This window comes from Phascolarctos cinereus, unplaced genomic scaffold (assembly GCF_003287225.1).
Source record: "Phascolarctos cinereus isolate Bilbo 61053 unplaced genomic scaffold, phaCin_HiC Scaffold_5;HRSCAF=322, whole genome shotgun sequence".
Classification (NCBI taxonomy): domain Eukaryota; kingdom Metazoa; phylum Chordata; class Mammalia; order Diprotodontia; family Phascolarctidae; genus Phascolarctos; species Phascolarctos cinereus.
In genome coordinates, this window is record NW_027555958.1 from 259,031,485 (window position 1) to 259,058,455 (window position 26,971).

Here is a 26,971-nt window from a genome sequence, read left to right on the forward strand (position 1 = left end):
CCCAAAGTTGCTCTACATGAAAGGAGAGAAAGATGGAGGCGCTGCTGAAGCGCGAGCTGCAGAGCTCCACAGTCAAAGCCACGGGCCACTCGGCGGGCGGGTGCATTAGCAAGGGCCAGAGTTACGACACCGACCAAGGCCGGGTATTTGTGAAAGTGAACCACAAGCCAGAGGTCAGAGCCAGAAGGCGATTCTCCTCTGCCGCCTTTTTTTTTTTATTTCTTAGGGCTGGGAGTCCGAGTCGAGTGGGCGGTGCTGGGCTCTAGGTAGTGGGCGGCGGGCAGGGCCGAGGCTAGCAGTGCGGGCTCCTAGTCGAGCGGGGTCCGCTCCCTGCGTGTCACCCCCGGCTCCTCCACCGAGGCGGCCGGGGGCGCGCTTCATCCGGGTTCCCAGGAGGCCTTGGCTTCCCCTGGGATCCTTCTCGGGCCCTGCCTGCCAATAAACGATGGCCACTCCTCGGGGTCTGGGAGAATTGTTCCTGGGCTCAGGGACTTCAGGCCCAGGGCTCGGCTCTTTTTATTGCCGCTTTGGTCTTTGGTCCTTCCTTTTTATGTCCCCCTCTCTCCTCCCTCCGCCCCCATGCAGTGTAGAGAATTTAATCAGTGATTCTTTTGTTGCAGAATTGGGAAGAGAAATCTCGTAAACAAAAACCTATTCCTTCCCAAGAACAATCTAAATGCAATTTTGTGGGGCAATTTGTGATCTACTAAGGGAAGAGAAGGGGGCAGGGGAAGATGGGACATTTGAACTACTTTCTGTTCTTTAATGTGTATTTTTGAAATGCTTCCCAATACTATATTCCAAAGATATGTTTTGGGACATTGTGGGAGAATGCACATTAACAGGACAGGCCATGACAAAGAGTTGCCAACTTTTTATTTATACATATACATATATACAAACACCCACATACATGCACACATGCATCCACATGTACCCACATACACATACGTGTGTGTACACCAGTGCTGGAGGTTTAGATAAATAACTTGAAATAGTTTTCTTTGCACATTGTTCCAGCAGAAGCTGATGAGGCAGCTAAGTGGTGTAGTGAATAGAGGTTGGGCTTGGAGTTAGAAAGATCCGAGTTAAAATTTGGCTTTCAGACACTTAATAGCTGAACAAGTGACTTAATTCATGTTTGCCCAGTTTCCTTAACTTTAAAAGGGGAAATATAACAGCACCTATCTTGCACGGTTCTTGTGAGCAACAAATGAGATCCTATGTAAATGCTTATTCCTTTCTTCCCCCACTTCCTTGATGACGGGAAATTGGCACATAATAAACACTATATAAATGTTAGGTGCTATAATGATAATAACGATTATTATTATTATACCATTTTTGTAATATAAAGAATTCTGTAAACCCTTAATTTGCTTTATAATCCTTCATCTGTTTTAGGATTTAATTCCTGGCCATAACTTGGATAGTGAAGGATATAGGGCATTTTCCATGGTTATGTCATGGTTGTTTTACCAAACTTTTTGAGTCATTTCTTTTTATTTGCAGGAACCAAGGACAAACAAGTATGCTCAGCTTGTTTTGCCAATTGTACTACCATTGTATTACTTTTCACTGTAGGCTTTGCATCTTCACTGCAACACATGCAACTTGTTAGGGATTTCTTTTGTGATGTTTTTGCCATGGAGAGCAGAGCTTTCTGGTTTTAAAAATACGTATTTTATGAAATGTAAAATAAGATACCATGTTTGAAAGCTGCCTGTTTTGCCTACCTCTGTTCTTAAATGAGACAAAAGCTTCTTGGATTGAGTTTTCACAGATCAGAATTGGACTTTAATGCTTAAAAATATTGTAGTAAATATCTTATATTTTCATAAGTAGTATTTCTTATGGGACATGTGCAGAGAATCTAGAAGAACTCAGCTGTTAGAATTCCTACCCTTTAGGAAAAAATTCAGTCTTTTTTATCTTATAATTTTTATAAGTTGACCAGAAGGCACGTGGATAGACCAGATAACTTAAGAAGGTATCATCTAGTCAAAACATAGCTATGAGTCAGTGACTCCTTGAGCCATAAATTCTTGTTGGCATGGTATGGTTGTTTCTTTGACCCATTCATTACTCAGGACACACCCTTGCAAAGTCTGATCTTATAAAATGCTTACTGACCTATCACTCTGAAATATTAGTGAGTATATTCTTTCTGCTATGTATAGTTGTTGAGACAGGTGAAACTATCGCCTTTTTTTTAACTATATGTGATATTGACCTCATTTAAGACTCCTTATTCTATAAATTTGATTTAGATTTACTCTTACACTATTGTACCAGATGTTTTTCCATGATTGTTTTAAGGGTGTTCCTTTTTCTCTTATATTGACTTTATTCCAGAGTGATTCTAATTATTTTTTGTTTTCAATTTTTTCAAGTCCTTTTGTATGGGACCTTTACTGGTAGTGTTTCTGGATTACTGATAACATTTTAGAATTGAACCTATTAGTGGTGCCTTATGAACACCTCTGCTTCTGCTGTTTCTTACTGTTTTTTTTCTTTATTAACATGTTCATTTTCTTCCCTTCCATTTTTATGTTGGGTATAAGTCTATTTTTTAAATGCTTTGACAGATATTTCCAAACTTACCATAATGTGCATAAATAATAAATATTTGTTAGATGTCAGGCAAGTCAGACACTCGTACTAAGCCTTGGAGATACAAATATAATGGAGAGATAGTCCCTTTTTTTAAGGAGCTTATATTTTGATGAGGGAGATAATACAGGTGGAGAGCATGGCCAGGGAAGGGGGTTTTGATCTGGAAAGTAACAGTGCTTGTGAATAGTACGATAAATAAGTAGTTCATTGGTATGTCCTTTATATAAGCTATGGTGGTATTTATAGGGTTGAAGCTCTCTGAGGAAGAGATAGAAGGCTGGTGGAGGTAAAAGAAAGTATAAGTGCAAAAGCAGGCTGGAAAATGACAGGGTTGAAGATGAGGATGCCTGGTGCTAGAGAGGACAGAGCTAGATGGCTTAGATCATATACTGGTTTTCTTGGAGTATGCCACATGAAATGGGTAAATACAATGGCTGTAGGCCAGACAAGAGGGAACTTTTGGTCATGTTAGTAGTAGTATTCTTCCCTCACGGCAGATTTAAAATAATTCTTAAACTACAACTTACTCAATTACTTCTCTACCTCAAACTTGGGCAGAGGTCAAAATGGGTTCTCTTTCCACTAATTATTCTTATGTATTCTTTGCAGATACTTAAAAGAGTCAAGTTTTGACCAGAAATTTTTTTTGTTTTTTCTGCTTTCAAAATTATATTGGGGAAAAGCAGAGGTGGATGTTATACCAGGCAGATTGTGGGAGAGGAGGAGCTGCTCAATTCTTGCTTTGCTTCAGCTTCTAAAAAATTAATTTGGCAGCACAGCATAGTAGGCAGAGAACTGGCCTCAAAGCTGTCTTTACCTTTGTGTCATTTGCATATTTGATAAGAACACTATGTATGCTTTAATTCAGGTCATTGATACAAATAGCATAACAATAATCACAGAATTTGGTGGGAGGGTTGGGTGTCCTTTCAGATTTCTATTGACTCTTTGAGTCAAGCTATTCAAACGGTTGTTCCACCTAGTTATATCAGCCTACCCATAACTCTTTAAGAATTACACGAAAAACTAAATTAAATGTTTTGCTGGGTAAGCAATGAAGTAGACTTCAATCCCCCTCATGTACTATTCTTTTCAAAAAAGAAAAGTGTTTGACTGCTGTGGTGTGTTCTTAAGGAAGTCATGCTTGCTCATTGAGACTATGGCTTCTTTTTCTGTATATTCAACTAGCTATCCTGGGAATCATGTCTTCAAGAATAGAAGTCAAGTTCACTGGCTTACTTGATTCTTGCCCTTCTCCAGTGCTACAGCATTTCTTCCATTTCCAGTTTTTTGAAGGAAGCAGACATAGTACAATGGAAAGAAGGATCAAGGTTGATATGTAGCCATGCTTAGTACATGTGTGACATAGAGCAAGTCATTTAACCTCCCTGGGACTCAGTTTACTTATTAATGTAGGGGTTAGAGTAGAGGACCTCTGAAGTCCTTTTCAGTTCTAGACCTATGGTCCTATAAACTATAGCTAAGCAATCACACATGCTAATTCTTTCAGTACCATGGGACGTAATTTGTCTGGATCTGGGGACTTGGAACTCGTCAAAGGCAATTAGGTTTTCTCTTGCAATCTCCCTATTTTGGGTTCCATTTTCTTAAAAGCTATTTGTGTTCTGTTGAGGCAGCTAAGTGGCGCAGTGGATAGAGAACTGGGCCTGGAGTCAGTAAACCTGACCTGTGTGATCTTGGGCAAGTTACTTAATTTCTAGTTGCATCAGCTTCTCCAAGTATAAAACGGGCACAATAATATCACCTACTTCTCAGGATTGTTGTGAGGATCAAAAGATATAATATTTGTAAAATGTCTGGCACATAGTAGGCACTATATAAGTGGTAGCTTTATTATTGTTATAATTATCATTACTAGTAGTGGTGATATGTCCTTCAAGTCCAAAGATAATCCTTTTTGGCAAAGAAAGCAGAAAGAGACATTGGAAAAGAACATATCAGAGCCAACCTGGAATACCAACCTGGAAATAGGGTGGACCTCACCCTTCAGATCTGGGTAAAGGAGAGTTGAACACACTGAGATACACACATCTTGGTACAGAAATAAATTGAACAGGAAAGTAGTAAGGCTCTGAGAGAGGGGAGTTTAAGAGAGAAGGCAGGTTTGGAAAGGGATTAATCACAGGCAACACAAATTTCAACCACAGAGAAGATTAAAGTAAGAGAAATAAAGTATAAGAAAAAGTGATCAGAGGAAGATGTCATTGTGCTAGGATTTAGGGGAGCCCAAATTCCCCTCAAGCACCCTAATAAATCTTAAAATGCCCCATTAACTGGCAAAATAAGGAGAAATCACCTCCTAAATTTCACATGGCCCAGGAGTGAACAGATGAACCACTGGAATCCTATAGGAACTCTGAAACAAGGCAAACTGGTTGAAAACAGTTTCAGGGCACCAGGAGAGGTCAGACATGGAGCTGGAGGGATGGTGGTGGTAATGGAAGCAGATGAGAGAGTAGATCTAAGCCCAGTGGCAGGCCCTAGGTAAAGATCATAAAACCCTAAGGCTAGAGACCAACATGGGATCAGGGAAGGGGCCCAGGCAAAACCTAATACAGGGGACAGAACAGGAGCCCTTTGATAAGAGGGAAGATTTAAGGCAGAGCCCAGTGACTAAACAGCTAAAGAGTCCTTTGAAGGAAGGGCTTAGTCTTAGCCACCACATTACCTGTCTAGTCTACTTTGTTTATAAGTACAGGAATATTGTCTGACTTAGGCACAGGCCACCCAACCTAGACACTGAGGCTGTTGAGATGAACAAACCAAAGAAAAAACAGAGAAATATGAAGAAATAGCTTGAACCGAAAGACACCCAGGCAGTAAACACCATTCTAAAAAGGAAGCTCAAAAGTAGTCCAGTTTAAAGCCCGGGAGGAAAAAAATCCATCCAGGCCACAAGGACTACAAGAGTACCTGGAAGAAAGGAAAGCAGAATATAAAGTGGAATAGCTAGGGAGGAAAGAATGGCAAGGAAAATTGACACTTTAAAACAGACAGTAGAAAAGCTCATCCAAGAACTGAATATTTTAAAAATTAGAATGAGCTAAAAAGAAAATAAGAACTATACCTCAAAGATAATTTTGGTAAACTTTGTTTTAGGCCCTCCAGCTGTGTTGGACCTTCTAGCCTGCTTATTTAAAGCCTCCTCCAAGTTCTAAAAGGGAATTTATTCAGAGCTCAGTTTACCTTCAAAGTAACCTGAAGGGGCTGATTTTGGGGGCTTGGAGAAAGATTTTCACCTCATTAGAAAAAGGTAGATTCAGAAAAACTAGTGTTCAGTCCTAGCTGGGCCTGGATGCCTTAATATTGTTGGTGGTCATCATCACCCAGTTGCTTCAGGGGAGGCCTTCTAAAAGGTCTTAAAAGTTTCAAAAAAGTCATTTGTGTAAACTGTTTGGTTTCAAATGGCTGTTTTGGAAATGACAGTGCAGTCTGAACCAGCATAACCCAATCCTATGCTATATGAACGTAGCTATGCCATTGAAGGGTGATATGAACGACCCTAATAATGAAATAATGCAAACTAAGGCAGATTCATGGAATTTTAGGATTGTGCTGAAGAAACTATTTGAATTTTTATTTTGTTAATTTGGAATTTGAGAGATCACCCTCAATTTTGCCATGAAAATGTTATGAGCCTTTGATGCAAGGCATTTGAAAGACAGTGATAAATTCCGGGATCCCAGAGATATTTCAGGAATTAGGGATATAGATAAATGTGCCACTTGCCCTTCATTTAATTACCCGAGGACACAGGTGCTGCATCAGTTTTAAAAGTTTCCATTCTTTCCCCTGAACTTTGAATTCTTTCTGAAGAGCTTCATTGAGAACCCCCTGAATAGCTAGAACTCAAGACCCAGTAAAATTTCCACAACCCAAAAATGATATTGCTTGCACATGGGAAATAAAGGACATGTACTAGCTGAGGTGAGTCTCATGCTTTGTTGGGTTTTTTTGTGTTGCTTTGCATCTCTCCTCAGCAGTAGCAGCACCTACAGAGCTCCTGGTGTGGACTGGGTGGGCAGTGGCAATGTAGATCCCCAGCAACTTTCTCCATACGAGGTCACAGTCAGGCGTGCTGTATTGGGCTGGAGTCGGGCCCCAGCAATGGTAGTACAGTAGTGCTCAGAACTACAGCAATAGTGCTCAACATGGGGCAGAAGAGCTGAGGCCCTAGTAGTTATAGTTGCTGTGCTGTAGCACAGGAGGTAAAGTAGTTCATCCTAGCAGGATGAATAGCAGCCATGCTGGCCAATGGACCCCGAGGGCAGACAGCAGTAGAAAGAGACTCAGGTTCTAGTAATAGCAGACCTCATTGTGTTGGCTCCCAGCATCAGTAGCTACCCAAAGGCAGAAGAGGGGCACTGGCATCTGCAGTGACAAAAGGTAGGTCCACCATAGCTCGTTGCATACTATAATGTGAAACTGATTGGACTCTCTGTTGCCAGTATAACGTATTCAGCGATCATTCTACAGTTTCTCCCCATGGAGGGGTTGGAGGACCCCATATAGGGTAGCATTGTTGGCTCTCATTAGGCAAAAATATTCTACTCCCTACCCTCTTGGGGCTCTTAGGGAGGGGAAGGTCTTTGCTGGTTTTCTAGTGAATGCTAAGCAGGTGATAGTACAAGGCAATTCTCTCTGACCTGTGATGAAGACTAGTGACTATGCTGGAAATATTTTTGCTGGCTTTCCTACTTTTTTACATTATGAACTGCAAAGATTTGGCATCACCTACCACAAGGACCTGATTGTTTAGATTGGGGACTTAGTACTCCCTAATTCAACTACTTCTTCAGGGAACTTAACATTGTTTTGTTTTTATTATGTTTCTGTTTTAGTTTTTCCTCTTCCTCCTTTGGTACAAGTAGCATTGTTATAATAAAAAGAGTTTAGACTGTGCTACATGAGCACCTTGAAATTGTACATGGCAATTCTATCTGGCTTACTTTTCTGATGTGGACTTTGAACATCTAGGGAATTTATTTATTTTGGGGGGGGCAGTTGGGGTTAAGTGACTTGCCCAGGGTCACACAGCTAGTAAATATCAAGTGTTTGGTCTGAGGCCGGATTTGAACTCTGGTCTTCCTGACCAGGGCTGGTGCTCTATCTGCTCCACCACCTAGCGGCTCCATTAAAGAATTTCGAAAGTGTTACTAGCCTCTTTGGATATAACTATGCCATAAAAGTAGTCTTTTCTGTTTAAGTTGTTTGACATTTATATCCCATATACAAGCATAATTCTTAATTCTACTGTATTTGAAGGTTTATTTGGGGACAAGTTGTTTTTATCAGTTCAGTTTTGATCAAGATATTTTTGGTTTGAAATGGTCTTTTCCTAGAAGTTGTCTCATTTATCAGAGTTCATTGGTTTTTGTCCCCCCCCCCAGTATTGACCTTTCTTATTTCTTGCCCTTCTCATTATTTTCCTGACAGGCCAAAAAAATGTTTGAAGGTGAAATGGCGAGTTTATTTGCTATCCTGCAAACAAACACAGTGAAAGTACCCAAACCCATGAAAGTGATAGATGTGCCAGGGGGTGGGAATCTACTAGTAATGGAGCATTTGGACATGAGATATTTAAACAGGTAAGTCTTGGACAAATTTTCTTCTAAAATTTGCATAGTTCTTCCTTGTAGTGGCTTGTTAGTGGCTTCTTTATTCCTGAAACTTTTTGTACTCTGAGGAGTTGGTTTTGATGAATACTGTATCAAAAAGACGTGGCACCACAGCGCAGTGTGCTCTTCTACAGAATGTATAGTAGTACTGTTAGTACTTTATAGTCATATTCTGTGGAATACTGACTGACTTAAAAGGTAAACAGAAAAGGAATATTTCAAGGTAAATTTTTTTTTGGGGGGGGGCAGGCAGTTGGGGTTAAGTGACTTGCCAGGATCACACAGTTAGTTAAGTGTCAAGTATCTGAGGCAGGATTGGAACTCAGGTCCTCCTGACTCTAAAGGTGGTACTCTATCCATTGTGCCACCTAGCTGCACCCTCAGGGTAAAATTTTTGAGGATGATCAGGGTTAAGAACCTCAGAAGGAGAATAGAAATATCAAAATATTATGGTCCTTCACTAAATTGGTGTTAAAATTCTGTGTTAGCATCATACATAATTATGCCATGTTTATGTATTGTGCCTTAAGGTCTTAAGCGCAGATTTTTTTTTGTAACTTTGGTATTATCTCTTTCATCTTTTATTGGTAGAAAAATTGACTTCTTTTGATTTTGTAGTCATGCCGCAAAGCTTGGATCGCAGTTAGCCAATCTACACCTTCATAACAAGAAGCTTGGTGAGACTCTCAGGAAGGAGGAAAAAACTGTTGGTATGGTAGAATGGTTTAAATATGTATATATATACACATATATACACATACATATATACTGTGAGAGTAACTCAAGCAGTAGGACCAGTTAGCAAAAGTTGGGATTTATACTGAAATTTGAAAAGCAGCCAATTTGGACAAAGTGAGGTCATAAGAGCCAAAGAATGCCAAATAGAGCTGGTATGTAGATTGCTTTTAGGAATGATTTGTATAAACTTATTTACCACAGACATGTGCGCATTTAATAAATGTTTGCTTAATGACTGAATTGAGGGAATGCCTAAGGCAGAGGTTCTAAACATTTTTTTGTATCATGGACCCATTTGGTAATCTGGTAAAACCTATGGATCTCTTCTCAAATTAATATTTGTTGTGTACATTCATAATTGAAGGAGATCTAAATTTCAGTTAGAGGTTATTTTAAATTAAGATGTAATTTTTTCCTGTCCCTATTCACAGACTCACTGAAATTCATGCAGAGACCTCTCGGAAGTCTGTGGAGCCACAACTAACCTTAGTTAGTTCTAAGGTTATCTAAGATAATCTGCAATTTCTAGAAGTGAGCATAATGCAAATTCGTTTTAGCATTATATCAGTTGGGGATCTCTATTAATCAGTACTTCTGCAATTCTAAAAAAGTTTTATAAGCCATAAAATAAAGCTTTATACATTCGTTATTATTACCGTAATACAGTGGTGAATGAAGTTCACAATGGTGATCCTTTATGAAGCAAGATTCTGAAGTACATTAATAATTTAGTTTTTTGTTTCCATTGGTATAAATTTATGTTACATAATATGATCTATTTTCATATGATTCTGTCCTTTGAAGTTTGAGATTGAATTGAGTAAAGCATATAGAATAATTGTGTATTAAGCAGAATATCTCATTAATCAAAATACTTCATTCCTTGACTGTGCATAATAACAAAGAATATATTCTAAAAGGCCAAACACAGATGTCGTTAGTCCCTATACCTTTTGCTCTGCATTTATTGTATTTCTGTCCTTAAAGATTTGTTTAACTACAAGTTCTAAGGCACTTGAAGTTGTGACTGAAATGCATAATCTTGGCTCTCTCAGAAGTAAGTATGCTGAGTTGGTCATCAGCAAATGTATTTTTTTTTTAATGTTAGTCATGAATTTTAGTTCCTTAAAGAATTGACTTCCTTTCTCTTTTTCCATCCTCCTGAACTTCCTCTTCTGCTATCATCAGCAAATGATACTTTCAGTTACTCCTTTTGGAGCCAGGATTACTTTCCTGATGTTCTCTTGGTGAAATTCCCGCTAATTGTTGGTATTGGTTGAACACCAATTATGTATCTCTAGATAAGAAAACAAGGTGAAGAAGAAGACATTCAAATCATTTCTGAAAGTGACTAAGCAACTGGAAGCTGTTTATTCCCATGGGTGGGAGCCAGGCCTCTCTGAGGAAGGTAACTGGTGGTTTTTGTTCTTTTGCTTGCAAAGGGAAAGGAGGAGGGCAGGCAGAACTTCAGTTTGTGGACCAGTTTGGGTTTCATATGGTAACCTGCTGTGGATACCTCCCTCAGGTAAGTGACATAGAAGGTTGTCTCAATTTAATTGGTCACCTCTGGTTATTAGATTCTTATGGACAAAGCTACTTTTCTTGTAAACTTTTAAATGCAAAACTTACTATGTTATCTTTTATTTGTCAAGTGCTAAAAAAAAATGACATTAGGTATATTTGCTTTACATTCAAGGACCTGCTCAGTGTAAAAACTAATGTGTTACATAGTGACACTTTACTTTAGAATGGCTAAGAATTAAACATTTTTTTAAAGATTAAAAAATTTAACCTGGATTTTTTTCTTTCTTTACAAGTTTTTTTATTCTGAACTCAAACACCAAAATTAATGTTTTCACATACGAAGTAAATAAAAAGGATTGTATGTGAAACTGCGAACCTCTGTTATGTATAACTTACTTTTCCTTTTAAGTATATAATAAATTAAGTATTTAACTTTCATAACTGTTCTGCTGTTTTTCCCTCTGTCCTTCCTTTTGTTCTCTTTTGTACATTCTTTAAAAAATTGCTTCAGTGAGTGTTTTGTTTTGGTTTTTTGTTAACCCTCATTCTAGCTTTCCTGTGTTGAGAGCAATATTCTCTCCTTCCCCCGTTCCCTCTCCCTGCTCTAGTTCTATGCAAATTAGGCTAATTTTCTCTTAATAAATATGGAAATGATCTAGGAAACTTGAATGACTCAGGGGGCTAAAAGCTCAGTCTATTGACATCACTTCCTTAGTACAAAACAGACGCAACAAGGAGCTCCAGGATGCTTGGCTGATGGGCCACTATGGGCAACTTAGAGGTAGGGAAGCTTCACTCAGCTAGTTCAACTTAGAATATCCTTGATAAATATTTTTGTTGAATAGCCTTCCCCTACTAAGGCTTAGTAAATCTTCATTTGTTAGTGGTTAACTCACCTCTGAGTTCTCATTTCACTCCAATATTGAACACAGACTATTAAGGGACTGTCTTTAGTCAGGCCAAGCCCAGAAGTCAGGCCTAGCCCAAAACATAAACTTCCAAATTGAATTAAAGCAAACAAACAAAAATCTTTGTAATAATCTTTGTAATAAACTAATTTTTGTAATAAGGTTAGTTGCATAGTCATCAAATTCCCATATTGGCCATATTTGAGAGTGTATATCTTATTGAGCACCTCACCTATCACGTGCACTATAATTGTGATTGGTCATTGCATTCATCAGAGTTCTTAAGTCTTTCGGAATTGTTTTTCTAATCAGCAAACAATAAAAAGTGAGATCTTGATCTGGTATCCTCTGAAACTTTAAATTTTAGTCAGTTGTGTGACTATAAATATTGAATCTACTCTAGAAAATGTTTGTGAAAGCCTGTTGCTTTCATTATTATGCCTTCATCATTAATAACACATATTATATATATGTGTGTATATGTAATTTTCATAAAGGATTTTTAGGGAAAGTAGTTATGAGTGGATAGGTAGTTACTGATATTTTCTCAGTTGCCTTTATAACTTCTACAAATTTTTCCAAGTGTTTAGTATCCTCTCTTTCAGTTATTTTGGGATTGGATCTTTTAAATAACTCAAAATTTTTGTTGCTTTTAGCATGGCACTCATTGTATACTTGGTCTTATCTAGCTGCTCTTCTCATCTTTATTTTCTTTAGTGTCATTTCTATTTCTTCAAGTTGAAAAGAGCTAGATATAGTGGTTTCATTGTCATTGATGAAAAAAAATGTGAAATTATCTTGACAGATATTTTCATGTTTATTGTCTTTATTGTTTCAACCTTAAATTTTCTTGGCATGATGTAATTTGAACAGCTTTCTTCCCAAACTTCCTGTAAACTTATTTTTACCTCTATTGCTTTCCATTATTTTGTGGATAATACTTTCACCATCCTTCTTTGTAGAGTTTTTGCAAATGAGTTTATATTTTAAACTGGCATGGCCCTTGGTTACTATCTCTATGCAATTGATAAAGAATAACATATTTGCTGACTGAGGTGATTTCTTTGCTCTTCCTCTTTCCGTGTTCTAGTGTTGATTTACAGCAGTTAAGTAAGCTTCCTTAGGAAATGGTGATAATCTGTATCTGTGTCTTTTTTAATCCATTTTCTGTTTTGGCTTTAGATGTTTTAGTAGCATATTATATTTCCTCATTTTGTTCTTCTAATTTGGTATTCAGTTTGATCTTTGCTCTAACAATAGTCAGCCATGTGACAGTATTTGGACAGCTAATTTGGACATGACTCCCAAATTAGTAATCATTTGTCTGTTAGGATACTATTTCATTTTTCGTGATGCTTGGTATTTGACTAGCACTTTCTAACTTTGCTTGAAGGAAGAAAATTATTTTTTAGCACTTGACATTTATTTAATTAATACAAATCACAGTAGCACTGGAAAGTGGCTCTCCTGGGTGGGGTTCATTACTTAAATTTTTGCAAACAGGGATGTGTGAGGTGGAGGCACCCAAAAGAACCATTAATACCATCTCTCTTTCACTACTGTCCCATCAACTTGTAAGACTCTGCAAGCCAGATGAATCCTCTGATTTTGTTTTGTTGCTGGAGAGGAGGAGGTTTGAACCATTTAGACTCATAATTTAGGGCACAGGAAGCAAAACACAGGACTCAGTATAATCTACCTCCAGGCTCAGTAAACTTCAGGAAAGGAAAGCCCCCAGCTTTGCCACTAACGATAAAGAAGGCCTTGCAAGGCCAGTTGATTGCTGAGATTTCTTGAAGAAAAATTAATGCTATGTAGTTGTAATTTTTCTGTGTGGATTATAAGCTATTGGCCTCTTTCTTTTCTATATTTTTCAGAGGTTTTTTTTTTGGCCATGCTCTCCAATTTTTACCTGTGCATTAAAGTTATCAAAAAAAAAGTTGATTGAATTTGGAAGGTCACGTTCTTGATAGAATTTCTCTCTACCATTTCATATTCTCTACAGATGCTGAACTGCAGTTATTTCCATAGATAAAAAGCTTTTGCCAAATCTAGTATTCATGATTTTCAAAAATACAAATAGGAATAGCTTCATTTTCAATATAGTAAAAAGTATCTACCCACAACAGGAGCCACAATTAAAAGCATTCCCACTAAAAACAGATGCAGTATACCTACTATCTCCACTTCTGTTTTTCAGAAGATTGTCATTTACAATAAATCAGGGGGAAAATTAGAGATACTAACGTTAGAAATCAAGAGGCCAAATTGTTAGTTGTAGAATATATGATTGTATACCCAGAAAATCTCAACCCCAAAATTATGACTTACAGATATGTTTGGCAAGGTTGCAGAATACAAGATTAATCCACAAAAATCATCCTAATTCTCATATGACAGTGATAAAGATCAAGATAGCACAAAAAAAAAGAGAGGCCACATTCATTATTGCTACAGAAACTTTTTTTCTTGGGGGGGCAAGCAGTGGGGTTAAATGACTTGCCCAGGGTCACATAGTTAGTAAGTGTTATGTGTCTGAGGCCGAATTTGAGCTCAGGTCCTTCTGAATCCGGGCTGGTCCTCTATCCGCTGTGCCGCTTAGCTGCCCCTCACAAAAACTTTTAAGTATTTGATAGTTAGCTTACATAGATATTCAAATGACCATCTGTAAAAGCAGCTATATAGTTGTGATGACAGAAAGTAAGGAAGATCTGAGTCATTGGAGGATGATTCCATATTCCTGAAAGAGGTTAAATTAATATATTAAAAATTAGAGTAATCCAAAGATTTACATAAATGTTACTTGAAGAAGAGAACAGCGGGGGATGGGAGAGAGATGGCAGGGCAGGAAAAAAACCTGACTATCTGTTGTTAGTATAGTGAATTGTTTTTAGAATCTTTCTCCACTGCAAATTTAGAGAAATTAGGTGGTTTTTCTTTTGTTTTTCTTTTTTTACTATGAAGTTAACAATCAAAAACCAAAGATATTTCAGTATATAAAAAAAGATTGTGAATCAGTCTGTGAAGTGACAATGTTTACAATTCACTTTTAAAAATATGTGTTCAGTTTAATAAGTTTATCCTATTTAACAAGATTATCCTGTTTAAATTGCCCTGCCTGTTCATGGCAAAATTGCATCCCCTTCTAAGCTTTTGTTCTCTTCTGCATAAATTTTTAAATGTTTCATTGATGCTCTTTTCTTTATTTTTTTTTTGCATCTCTTGATACCCACTGATTCACTTTCTCCCAAATAAAACCCTCCTTCATTGTAACAAATAGGCAGACAAGCAAAACATAGGCCATATCTGAAAATGTATGTCTTATTCTGTGTCTCTAAGACTAATACCTATTCTGTACCAAGGACATGCTTCATCATCAGCCTTCTAAAGTTGGTAACTGCATAGATCAGAGTTCTGATGTTTTTCAGAGTTGTTTTCTTTTGCATCATTGTGATCATTATGCCAATTATTCTCCTGGTTCTATTCATTTCACTCTGTATCAGTTCATTCAAGTCTTCTCAGGTTTCTGGGAATCCTTCATATTGACCATTTCTTATGCATCAATAATATTCTGTTAATTCATATATCACAATTTATGCTGCTATTCCTCTCTTTATTTCCACTTTTTTTCAGCAACAAAATTTATTACTATAAATAGCTTTGTACATTTGGGCATTAGGAAATTTTTTTTTCTATTAACACAGCCAGTTTCTGTCAGAGACAGGCCTAGAATCCAGGTTTTCCTGACTCTATCCATGATGTCATAATTGCCTCATGTATTATAATATTGATAAAAAATTCTAGCACATTGTGTAGAAAACCAAATGGGTATGACCCAACTTGGCCCTAAAGAAAAGATATGAAAATGTAATTCCCTCCCCTTTTTGTAGATAGGATACTGGATACTGTATATACTGTTGAGCTTCATTGGTGTGTTGATTAGTTTTACTGAATGGCTCTTTTTCCCCTACTTTTTTACCCATTGTTATAATGAATGGCTCAATGGATGAGGAAGGAAGAGAGATATACTAGGAAATAAAGTCATGTAACAGCAAAAGACCAATAAACATTTTTTTTTAAACAACCGAAACATACAAGTAAGCAAGAATATAAACTGTATGGTATTGGAAAAGAAATAGATAGTGCTTAAATTTAACAGAAACTACAAATTTGGCAAGTGATCAGGAGAAAAACCTTCAAATACAAAGCAAAAGACATTTAAATAATGCAATTCTATTCCCATTAAAAAACATATAGGGAATGGAATAATGTGTTCCAAAGAGCAGTGCTCAGGATGCAGCATAGGATGATCTACTCTGCTGATCTGAGCTTAACCAAACAGGAGAAAAGATGAACGTTCAATAATGAAGAAGAGTTTGAAACATTCTAGATGAAAACCAGAACACCCCAAATAGCAGAAATACAGGAGGAATAAACAGATGCAGGAAGCAAGGAGAGCAGTAGTGATACAGTGACAATAGCAAGACTGGTATGAGACTTTTTTTCTGAATATACACAAGAAGATAGGAGTAAGGCAGAAATCTGGAAAAAGTAAGATGATAAACGTTTTATGGACAGAACCTGGTGACACTGGCTACAGGTGAATTAATGCTTTTTTTGTCTGTGTGAGAGAGGGTACATGAAACGGGGAGAAGAACAGGGGGATAGAGAGGAGTGTGTGGTGTGCTGGGATCAAATCAAGGGTTAACAATGAGGGGAGGATGGCCTCTGGTCTTAGAAAGAGAAGAGTAGTGAATGAGGAGGAGGGTGAAAGGATTGAAAATGAGGAGAAAGGAAGAATATCATCCACTTTGACATACGGCACTGTTGAATGCTCCTATGGATGAAGAGAGAATTTCTGTGAAGGGAGATGGGGATCTTAAACTGGATGTACCTGCTTGATTTGGTGTTTGGAAAGTCTACTTGTCCTACATTGAGAGGGAGACGTTGGAACTTGTACATGGGGCAGTAGGAAAATAAGGGCACAAAGAGACTTTGAGAAAAATGTGGAGGGAAAATAAAAGATGACCAGGGGAAGACATAGCTCAGAGGTGGAATGCATAAATAAGGACTTGAGGGGAGAGGGCCCCTACCATTGATAGTGTCCTGTGACACCTGTAAGAATTGGAATTGTTCTGGGAGTGAGGCATAATGGAAAAGGAGAATCCATGGTACAAGTCCTACAGGGCAGTGGTAGAAAGCACCTAGAGAGGAATTCATAGAATGGATACCTTGGAAACTTTAATTGCATGAGAATACAGAGAAAAGAGACAACCCAGATCATTATAAAGATCATGAATCAGAGAATGACGGTCTAGAGTAGGTAGAAAGAGAGGATGGATAATAAAGAGAATGAGAGAAATCCTTTTTGTAAAGGTACACAAAAAATGAAATAAAAAAAACTAATGAACAGGAATAATTGAAGGAGAAAAGAAGGAGGAGGAATCTTCTTGACTGAGAGGAAGAAAGGACAGGGTTGGGGTGGGGAATTATACATCTACATAAAAGCAAAAGGAGAAAAAGGAACTAATAAAACTCCAAAGGAAAGGAGTAACAAATGAGAAGAGGGGATCAGAGGTGTTAGAAAAATCTGAAACAAAAATCTACTACGGAAGTGAGTGAAGGAAAGCCTTTATTACACTTCTCGTGAGAGAAGCAGGCACAACCCACTCTAATGTGGCAGGTGCTCACTAGGTTCAGTTGTAGAATCAACTTTTAAATGGTTAGTAAGATCCATACTCCACCCACCGGGGTTAGGATTGGCCTAGTTCATCTGAGTTACACTCTTCCTGAACAGCCCATCCCATGTTCCTCCATGATCTGTTAACTGCTCCCACTTCATGTGTCACATGTTCGAAATGGCAGCTATGTCTGCCCTCAGGATGTGTCAGTTAATGTTCAATAAGCTTATTAAGCAAGCATAGTGGAGAAAACGAGGCCCATGTCCTTAATATTGTGTTTACAGCAGAAGAGGGAAGCATTAGTAACTTGGCTTATTAAGAAAAGCAGGGGATATGTGGGATAGTTCCCTAATTCTTTGAGGTTGATATTTATTTATAAATCACTAATGCTCTAAATCAGCATTTTTTCATATGACTATAGATAGCTTTAATTTCTTCCTCTGAAAACTGCCTGTTCATATCCTTTGACCTTTTATCAATTGAGGGATGACTTGTAGTCTTATAAATTTGACTCAGTTCTCTATATATTTTAGAAATGAGATCTTTATCAGAGATACTAGTTGTAAAAATTGTTTCCCAGCTTTCTGCTTCCCTTTTAATCTTGGTTGCATTGACTTTGTCTGTGCAAAAGATTTTCAATATCTCTTGTTTGGCCATAAATTTTTCCCTTATCCATAAATTTGATAGGTAAACTATTCCTTGCTTATAGTTTGCTTATAGTATCAGTCTTTGTATCTAAATCATGTACCCATTTTGACTTTATCTTGGTATAGGGTGTAAGATGTTGGTCTTTGCCCAGTTTCTGCCTTACTGTTCTCTAGTTTTCCAAGTAGTTTTTGTTAAGTAGTGATTTCTTATCCCAGAAGCTGGAGTCATCTCTTGTTTGGCCATAAATTTTTCCCTTATCCATAAATTTGATAGGTAAACTATTCCTTGCTTATAGTTTGCTTATAGTATCAGTCTTTGTATCTAAATCATGTACCCATTTTGACTTTATCTTGGTATAGGGTGTAAGATGTTGGTCTTTGCCCAGTTTCTGCCTTACTGTTCTCTAGTTTTCCAAGTAGTTTTTGTTAAGTAGTGATTTCTTATCCCAGAAGCTGGAGTCTTTGGATTTATCAAATAGTAGATGACCTATTCCACTGGTCCACCACTCTATTTCCTAGCCAGTACAAAGTAGTTTTGATGATTGCTACCTTATTGATACAATTTAAGATCTGTTACAGCTAGGCCACCTTCCCTTGCATTTCTTTTCATTAGTTCCCTTGATATTCTGGACCTTTTGTTCTTCTAGATGAATTTTGTTATCATTTTTTCTAGCTCTATAAAATAGTTTTTTGGTAGTTTGATTGGTATGGCACTAAATAGGTAAATTAATTTAGGTAGAATTGTCATTTTTATTAGATTAGTTTGACCTATCCATGAGCCACTGATAGAAATAATATATTTTTTAAAAATTATTTTCATCAAAAGTATTTTCAAATGCTTTTGGTAATTGTAAAGGAGAATTTGAATTAGGAGCCAAACGATTGGTTCTAATCTTAGCAATGTCATTTCTAACTTCTTGACCTTGAGCAAATCACTTAAACTCTCAGAGCTTCAAGTTTTGTCATCAATAAAATAGTGGTGATATACTGTGCCTATTTTCAGAGTTGTGAAAATCAAGAATAAAAATAATTGGCATTTTTATAGTGTTTTAAAGTGTACAAAACTTTTATCCTTGCAAAATCCTTAGGAAGGAATTAGTACAAATTGTGTCATAGGTTTTTAAACTAGAGCAGAGTTTCTTAAACTTTTTCCACTTGCGACCTCTTTTTGCCTGAGAAATTTTTACATGACCCCAGGTAATATATAAGATATATAAGATCTATAAAATAGGTATACAAATCAAACATTTACTGATAATAAATCATAAATTTATTTTAAAACAATTCTTTGGTATACATATAATTTTACCACTTATTAAAGACAAAAGCAAATTTGCAAACTAATGAGATGGAAGTGCTTGTTTATTTTTACATAAAAAATTAAATCAGCAGGATATTTTGTACTGCAGGATGTAGAGCATTTTCTATGTCTTTCAGAGTTGATCAATATTTTGATTTTATAATCATCAATGCTGAGAACAGCATTGCATATAAATACATAGTACAAAATGGCAGAAGTATGTTTAGGGCCATTTCAGAAGTTGTTGGAAATTCCGTCCTAATCCCAAGCCAAAATTTATTTAACACTTTAGTATGTACAGTAAAAACACTGCAATTCATAGCATATGATAGCCTTGAATCTGAGCCAAGGTGTTTCTGGCAGTGTTTGTTGGCGTTGCACGGTGTGATGACATGCACAGTGCAAACTGAACATGTGTGTTCAGAGCCAAGGCTGCAGTGAAGTTGTATGATGCAGCACAGGAAAGTGCTTCCAGGAACATTTCTTATTCGTTACGTGTTTGATTTTGAATTAATTTTTGGTCATTGCATGTTCAGAAACCTTGTACTGTTGCCACATTTTTTGTGATCCCCACATTCAGTTACACAACCCTACATGGAGTCTCAACCCACAGTTTAAGAAACACTGAACTAGAGGAAATCATAGAGATCATTTAGTCTGAACTAGTCATTTTGCAGATAAAAAAGCTGAGACTCAAGAAAAATTACTATTAATTGATTTGCACAGGCTCATATAGATGTCACATGGCAGAGTGAGAATTAAATTCTAGGTCTCTGTGCCTAAGTCCAGTTTCTTTTCTTAAAAAAATTGAACCATCTGGTAGTTTTAGTCCTATGCAGAAAGGAAATACTATGTAATAATCAAAGGATGATTAGAATCATTTGACAGTTTAGTATATAAGTTTTCCTTTTTGGGACATAACTATTTTACAATTCACATCCCCGTGCAAAGTGAGCTATTTTCTTTATGGTTTGTTGTTCAGTCATTTTCAGTCCAACTCTTCATGAACCCATTTGGGGTTTTCTTGGCTAAAATACTGAAGTGGTTTTCAGTTTCCTTCTCCTGCTCATTTTATAGATGAGAAAACTGAGGCAAACTGAGTGATTTTCCCAGGATTGCATAGCTAGTAACTGTCTGAGGGCAGATTGAACTCAGGAAAATGAGTATTCTAAACTCCAGGCCTGGTCTCTATCCACTGTGCCACCTAGCTGCTTAGCTGCTTTTTATGGTAGTTTCTGTTTCCCTCTCAGCCAGTCTTTTTCTGTAACTGGACCAGTTGCTAATATCCTGCTGCTTGGGTGCTCAGAAAAGGGGAGGTAGCCCCTTCTCAAGTACAGGCTTGCCTAGAAGACTGTGTTTGTAAGAGCAGCACAGTTTGAGGAAGGGTAGATACTCCCTGGTCCTCTGGAGCTCAGAGTTATCCTGCTCTAGTGGTCTTTCTTCTGTGTCTATTTATCCCTGAGTTGGGAAGAATATGTACTAAGGTTATTACGGTAACAAGAATGTACCGTTGGAATTCTGATTTAAGTGAATTTTGCCTTGTTTGACTTTATCATTAAATTTGAAGCAGGAGGTTTAGGCACTCATATTGTGGGCAATTATATTTACATTTTCACTGAAATGACAGTATTTAGCACTATCTCCAGCAATATTTTACATAAGCAGAAATCAGAATGTGATATTTCTTCTGTTTATTCTGATATCAGAATGCAATAACTCTGTGACACAAATGCTTGCACAGCTCTGGTAATGATATGGAAGTTTTGGTCATGAAGATACTTAGGCATAGAACTAGACCTTGTAGATACCTACTGAGCTGTGGCAATAACCATATATGGTAGAACCAGAGAAAGGAGTGTTACTGTTTTCTCTTCTTTTCTCTCAGGCTTCCATGGAGAGTCTAGAGATGGAGTTTGTACTTCTGGCTATGCCACAAAAAAACTCTATGACTTTAGGCAAGTTTACTTCGTTCAGTAACAATTTATTTAGTGCCTTTTATATGTAAACCACCATGTTAGGTGCTGGGGGAAGAAGAAAGGTAACTACAACATGATCTTCCTATTCCACAAAGTTTTAGAACTGTAAGGGACAACTGTCTAGCTCAATCCAAAAGGAATTCCCACTATTGACATAACCTTCTATCTGAAGACCTCCAGCGAGGGTAAACTCACCACATCCCAAGGCAACTTATTGCACTTTGGAATAGCTGTAATCATTAGGAAGTTTTTCCCAATATGCCTAAATTTTCCTCTTGCATCCACTGCTTCTGCATCTGCCTACTGGGGACAAACAGAACAAATCCAGTCCCTCTTTCATATGATAGTATTTCAAATGCTTAAAAGCACCTATCATTGGGCATTATATGCTCCAGGCTAAACTTTTCTAGTTCCTTTAACCTGTATTTATATGAAATGAGCCCTTCACTGTCCTGATGGCCTTTTCTGGATATTTTCCAGGTTGTTAATGTCCTTTATAAACTAAGCCTGCCAGACTTGAGCATAGTACTCTAGAGAGGGTTTGACAAGTGCAGAGTATAAAGGAACTATTACTTCCTTTTTCCTGGAAGCTTTGCCTCAAATCACAGCGCTGTTATTCAGTTTGCAATACATTAAAATCTTGAAATTTTTAAATATATTTGTTGAATTAATAAGTGTCTCATTCCTTCTGTACTGTATTTAAGGAACTGATTTTTTGAACCCAAGTGTAAAACTTATATCCATGTTATCCAAGATGGTAGCTCTCCTTCTCAACTTTGTGTCATCTGTAAATTTGATGAGCATGTCTGTGCCTTTATTCAAGTCATTATTAAAAAGTGTTAGTCTCCATAATGAATCAGAGTATATGAATAAATTGTTCTCATAAGAAAAATTGAATGCTATAGGAATGAGTTTCAAATCCCTACTGAGAAAAATATAAACCACAAAAGTTCTTAAGGTGATTACCTTATAACCTAGGAAATTGGCAAAAGCTGGGAAGTCACTATTGGAGGGGTTGTGGAAAGACAGCACACTCCATTTGGTGGAGCTATGAATTGGTCCCAGTATTGTGGAAGATAATTTGGAACTTTACCAGTAAAGTGACTAAAATGTTCATACCTCCTTCCCTAGAGATCCCGCTACTAGGCAGTACCGAAAGGAGGTCAGTAATAAGCACAGGTCTTTACAAATTGAATTTAACTATCAACTATTCCTTCAGTCACACAATGCAACCAGTTCTAAATCCATCTAATTATATCATTGTCCAGTCCATATCTCTCCAGCTTTTGCCATAAGAATAGGAACAGTATAAGGTACTTTATCAAATGTTTTCTAAAATCTAAATAAACTTTTCTAGCACAACCTGTAGCATCAGTTTAGTAACTGTTAAAAAAAAAAGATGATCTGTTGCCAACATCTTGCACGATATGTTTTTGATAAAGTCATACTGACTTCATTATCCCTCAAATGATGTATTCTAGAATTTTTCCAAAAATCAGCTCAAGTTCACTTGCTTATTACTTTAGTTTTTACACTTGTTTTTCTTCCTTTTTTTGAAAACTGTCATATTTGTCCTCCAATCCTGTACTTCCTCTCCTTGTTTCCAGGATCTTTCATATATCACCATCAGTGGCTTAGCAATCATAGCTGCCAGTTCTTTTACTAACTGAGAATAAAGTTTTCTGGTGACTTAACTCTATCAAGGCCAAATAGGTACCCTATCACTATCTCCTTAGTTTCCTTTAGCATCAACACCCTACCAGCTATTTTTATTGTGTAATTTCCAGCACAAAGTCATTCTTCTTAGCAGAGAAAACAGGCGAATTGAGATTGAGAGGCTCTGCCTTCTTTCTGTTGCTGTCATCATTCCATCCACTCTCAAGTAGTTGCCTCATCCCTTCTTTGATTTTGCTTTTTACCTCAATATCACTTTAAAAAAATTAACCTTAGCATCCCTTGCAAGTCTGTGTGCATTCTTAGCTTTAACATTTCTAGTTGACACTACTTTTAAAGACGCATGCACTCCTGTATTCATTATGTTACTTGCCCTTGCTCCTATTTTCTGTACCTTTTTTCATTTTTAAAAAGTTTTTATTGATGTCTTTTTTTACATGATTATGGTTTTCCCCAGATTCCCGCCTACCCCTGGGGGGTCATCATGTAACAAACAGTATTTTTTAAAGACAAAGAAAAGGAAACAATCAGTGCAACCCATCAATACATTGAAAAAAATCCAAGAATTTGTACAATGCTTGGATCTTCTACCTCCACAAAGTGGAGTGGGTTTAGTCATTCCCAAATTGATGGGCATCTACTTTTCTAATTTTTTGCTATTTTTGTACCTATCTTTTGTTGATTAATGAGTTCTTTATGTATCTACAGTATTCTCTTTAGATAATTCCCATCCTTCCTCCTCCCTGGAATTTTTTCCCTTTCTGTCCTCAGAATTTCATTCTTGGGAATTTCCTATTCCTCCTGGGCTTATATCCATGAAGTGCTACCTATCCTTCCTCTGAACTCTTTGAAATCAGATTTTCCAAAATCCAAGGCACATGTCAGATAATACCTCTGCTTTATTTCTCTTTATGACAAACTCCCCTCAGGGAGTTTACAGCTTAGGAGAGTAATATGATAAATACATAAATATGCAGTGTTATGCAATGACTATTTCAGAATATAAGAGCATAGGAGAGAGAAAAAATACTGTTTAAAGTAAGAGAAAGAAAAAAAAGTAAGAGAAAGGAAAGATCACTTAACTGGTAGTGTTGGGAAGACTTCCTGCTTTCATCACTGGACCCCTAGTAAAAAAAAAAAATCTTTAAAAAACAATCACATTAGAATAGATGAACTCTATGGCTCCAGCATCTGCTGTGGAGAGTTGGAACTCCCCAGAGATTGTAGAGTACAAAATATATTGCATCTTTCAGTAGTGCCAGGTTATATTTAATATTCTATGCTTTGGCTGAGCTAGTCACTATTAAAGCTAATTTTTGCTCATTTTTTTTCCTCCTTCTTGATTTTACTTCTATAGGTGAATGATTGGCAGAAGGACTGGGTAACATTCTATGCTAGGCAGCGAATTCAACCCCAGATAGACATGGTGGAGAAGGAGTCTGGGGATAGAGAAGCAAGAGAACTTTGGTCTCAGCTGCAGGTAAGAATTATGTACAGACTCTTAAGTGCTGCCATTTTAGACAAACGTGTTCTTTGACAGTACTTGAGTAGAGATAAGATCTCTTTTTAGTTCTCTCTTTAATATAGAGAAAAGGATAAATCAAGCCTGCCTTTTGTGTCTGTTTCTCCAGAGTAAATGATTAGTTAAATCTAGCCTGATAGTTTTTTGCTAGAATCCCAAGCAGCGTCTCATGTCTCCCCATCATGAGTGATGCATAGTAATTTTGCTTGATTACTGTAAATTGCTTTTTAGAATGAATTCAATTTGTAATCCACAACTCCTTTGGGAAAAGTTCAGCTTAATATAAAGAAAACTTTCTTTATAATTAGAACTGCTCAGAGTTCCCCATCCCTGTAAATATTCAGAGGCTAGGTGACCTATTGGGGATATTGTAGAAAGAATTTATATTTCAGACAAAGATTGGACTGGATAGCCAAGGTTCCTTCCAACTCTGAGATTCTATTATTACTTTGAAACTGGAAAGATGGTAATCACCAACATCTTTTTTACCCCTTTCTTTCTTCAGCTGAAGATACCTGGCATGTTCCAAGGCCTGGAAATTGTACCTGCCTTACTCCATGGAGATCTTTGGGGAGGAAATGTCGCAGAGGATGTGTCTGGGCCAATTATTTTTGATCCAGCTTCCTTTTATGGCCACTCAGAGTTTGAGCTTGCCATAGCTGGAATGTTTGGGGGCTTTGGCAGCTCGTTTTACTCAGCTTACCACAGCAAAATCCCCAAAGCCCCAGGGTTTGAGAAGCGACTTCAGCTCTATCAGCTCTTTCATTATTTGAATCATTGGAACCACTTTGGATCAGGATATAGAGGATCTTCCCTGAATGTAATGAGGAGCCTTCATAAAATGAGTGCTCTTTCTTTTAGTGTTCTGACCTCAGCCCGTTTTGGTGATTCAAACATAGTATTATTTCTCTAAGGAGGTATGTAACATTATAGTCAGACATCTAAAGTCTAGTATTTCTTTTGTTCTGTCTTCTCTTCCCTTGAACATCATTACCATATCCCCAAAGGGTTTTTGATTTTAACTTTTTCTGGTAATTAGAGTAGCTCAGTACTGAGCTTCTTAATCCAGAACCCAAAAACACATACAGTAGCATATTTACAAGCCATGAAAAATACCTCACAGCTTAGAGAAAAATTTGTTTTAAAGTTGAATATTTTGCTAGATGCTAAATTAAGCTATGCTACGGGATAAAGAAACTGTGAAGTAATAAGTGGTAGCATTTAGCTATCATGTTACAAGATAGAAATGGAAAAGATAGTAATCAAGGTTATTTGAAGTGTGAATAAGAAAGTTTGATAATAAATAGATGCCCTTATTTATTTCTTGATTACTTAAACACATTCCTTTCAGCTTTTTTAGTTCTTAGATGAACCCTCCTTGTAGTATGAAATAGGTTTTCCTAACCTTGGCTAGCTATCTTCCTATTACAGAACACAAGAAGTGGTTAGTTCCGCTTTTTAATTGGTATAGCCTAAATCTGGAAATGAACATCATTAATTAGAAGCTTCATAACATTCAGGATCACTGAATCTAATAAAAAGAGGTACAGCAGCCTCTTGTGTTTTCTAATAATAGCATTCTGTTTTTTCCCCTGGAAGGACCTAGAATCTCTTTACTGATCCAAGAATTATTTTTCAAATATTGGAAATCAAGTGTTTCCATTTTGATGGCAGAAATGTAAGTTCATGAACCAAGGAGCATAAAGGAGATGGAATTGTTTCTCAGGCTACTTACAGGTCTGAAGTTATTTCAGAGTACTTTTGAAAGAATATGTTAATTTGTACTCTGTTGCCCTAAGATTTGCAGATCAGAAATGTTATCATAGTGGAATTACTGAGTTGGGTCTAGATTTTACCATGCAAAGGGGGTTTCCAGATTAGCTAGACACGTTTCTTTTTTTTCAGTTGTTTCCTTTGCTGTATGTTGAAATGAGCTTTTAAATGCTTTAACGTAGTCCAGGGTAAGTGAAGTAATTTATTTGCTTATTTATTTACTCCATCCTGTCCTTCCATTTTCCTAAACCTGGTCAGTTATCTCATTTTCATAGACTTTTGAAACAAATTTAAACTTCCTTCCTTTACTTAGTATTCCAGTGATGTAGTAAATTTAATGAATGGTGTTGATGCTTATCACCCTTTTGCCATGAGAATTTGAATGATCTTTCAACTGTTTCGGTGGGTGATATCTGACAATGTATTTACTTTTGCTATTTGTCTTATGATTTGGCTAAATAACATCTGTAACATTCTTGTACAACAATAAAATAGACAAAGGTTGTTTCTTAAAAGATCCATTTTGACCTTGTTACTTTCTTGTTCGTATCATTTGTAATTGATTCTGTTCTTTTATTATAATTTTAATTTACATCTTTTGTTTTTATATCACTTTCATTTCCAAATATATCGCTTTTCCCCCGTCAAAATGAACCATACCTTGTAAGAAGGAGGTAAAAAAGTGTAAAAGTCAGTCAGAAAAGCCCCAAAAGTACTACAGACAGGTAAGAAATGAGAGTAGAGAAGAGGAATACAGATAAATAGTATAAAAGAATACAAATGAATAAAAGAAGTACTGTGTACTATGAGGAAATGTACAAATGGTGCAAGCTAAAAACAGATTGGGAAAGAGTTTAGGTAAATCTGTTATTATGCATAATGGATTATTAAGGGACCCCACCTACTCGCTTGCATCCACTCATACAATTTCGTCTTTATTTTAGGTCCTTATTACCTTTTGCCTGTACTACTG

General features: G+C 36.9%; 1 protein-coding gene across 1 annotated transcript; it reads left to right on the top strand.

Annotated features, from left to right (window-relative positions):
• On the top strand, positions 1–26,515 carry LOC110209249 (ketosamine-3-kinase-like). The gene is made up of 6 exons (XM_020987534.2): positions 1–173; positions 8,074–8,225; positions 8,874–8,965; positions 10,436–10,518; positions 24,061–24,183; positions 24,731–26,515. Exons 1-6 carry the CDS (start codon positions 33–35, stop codon positions 25,136–25,138), a joined length of 999 nt encoding a protein of 332 aa, XP_020843193.1. The 5' UTR covers positions 1–32; the 3' UTR covers positions 25,139–26,515.
• The last annotated feature ends 456 nt before the right edge of the window (positions 26,516–26,971 follow it).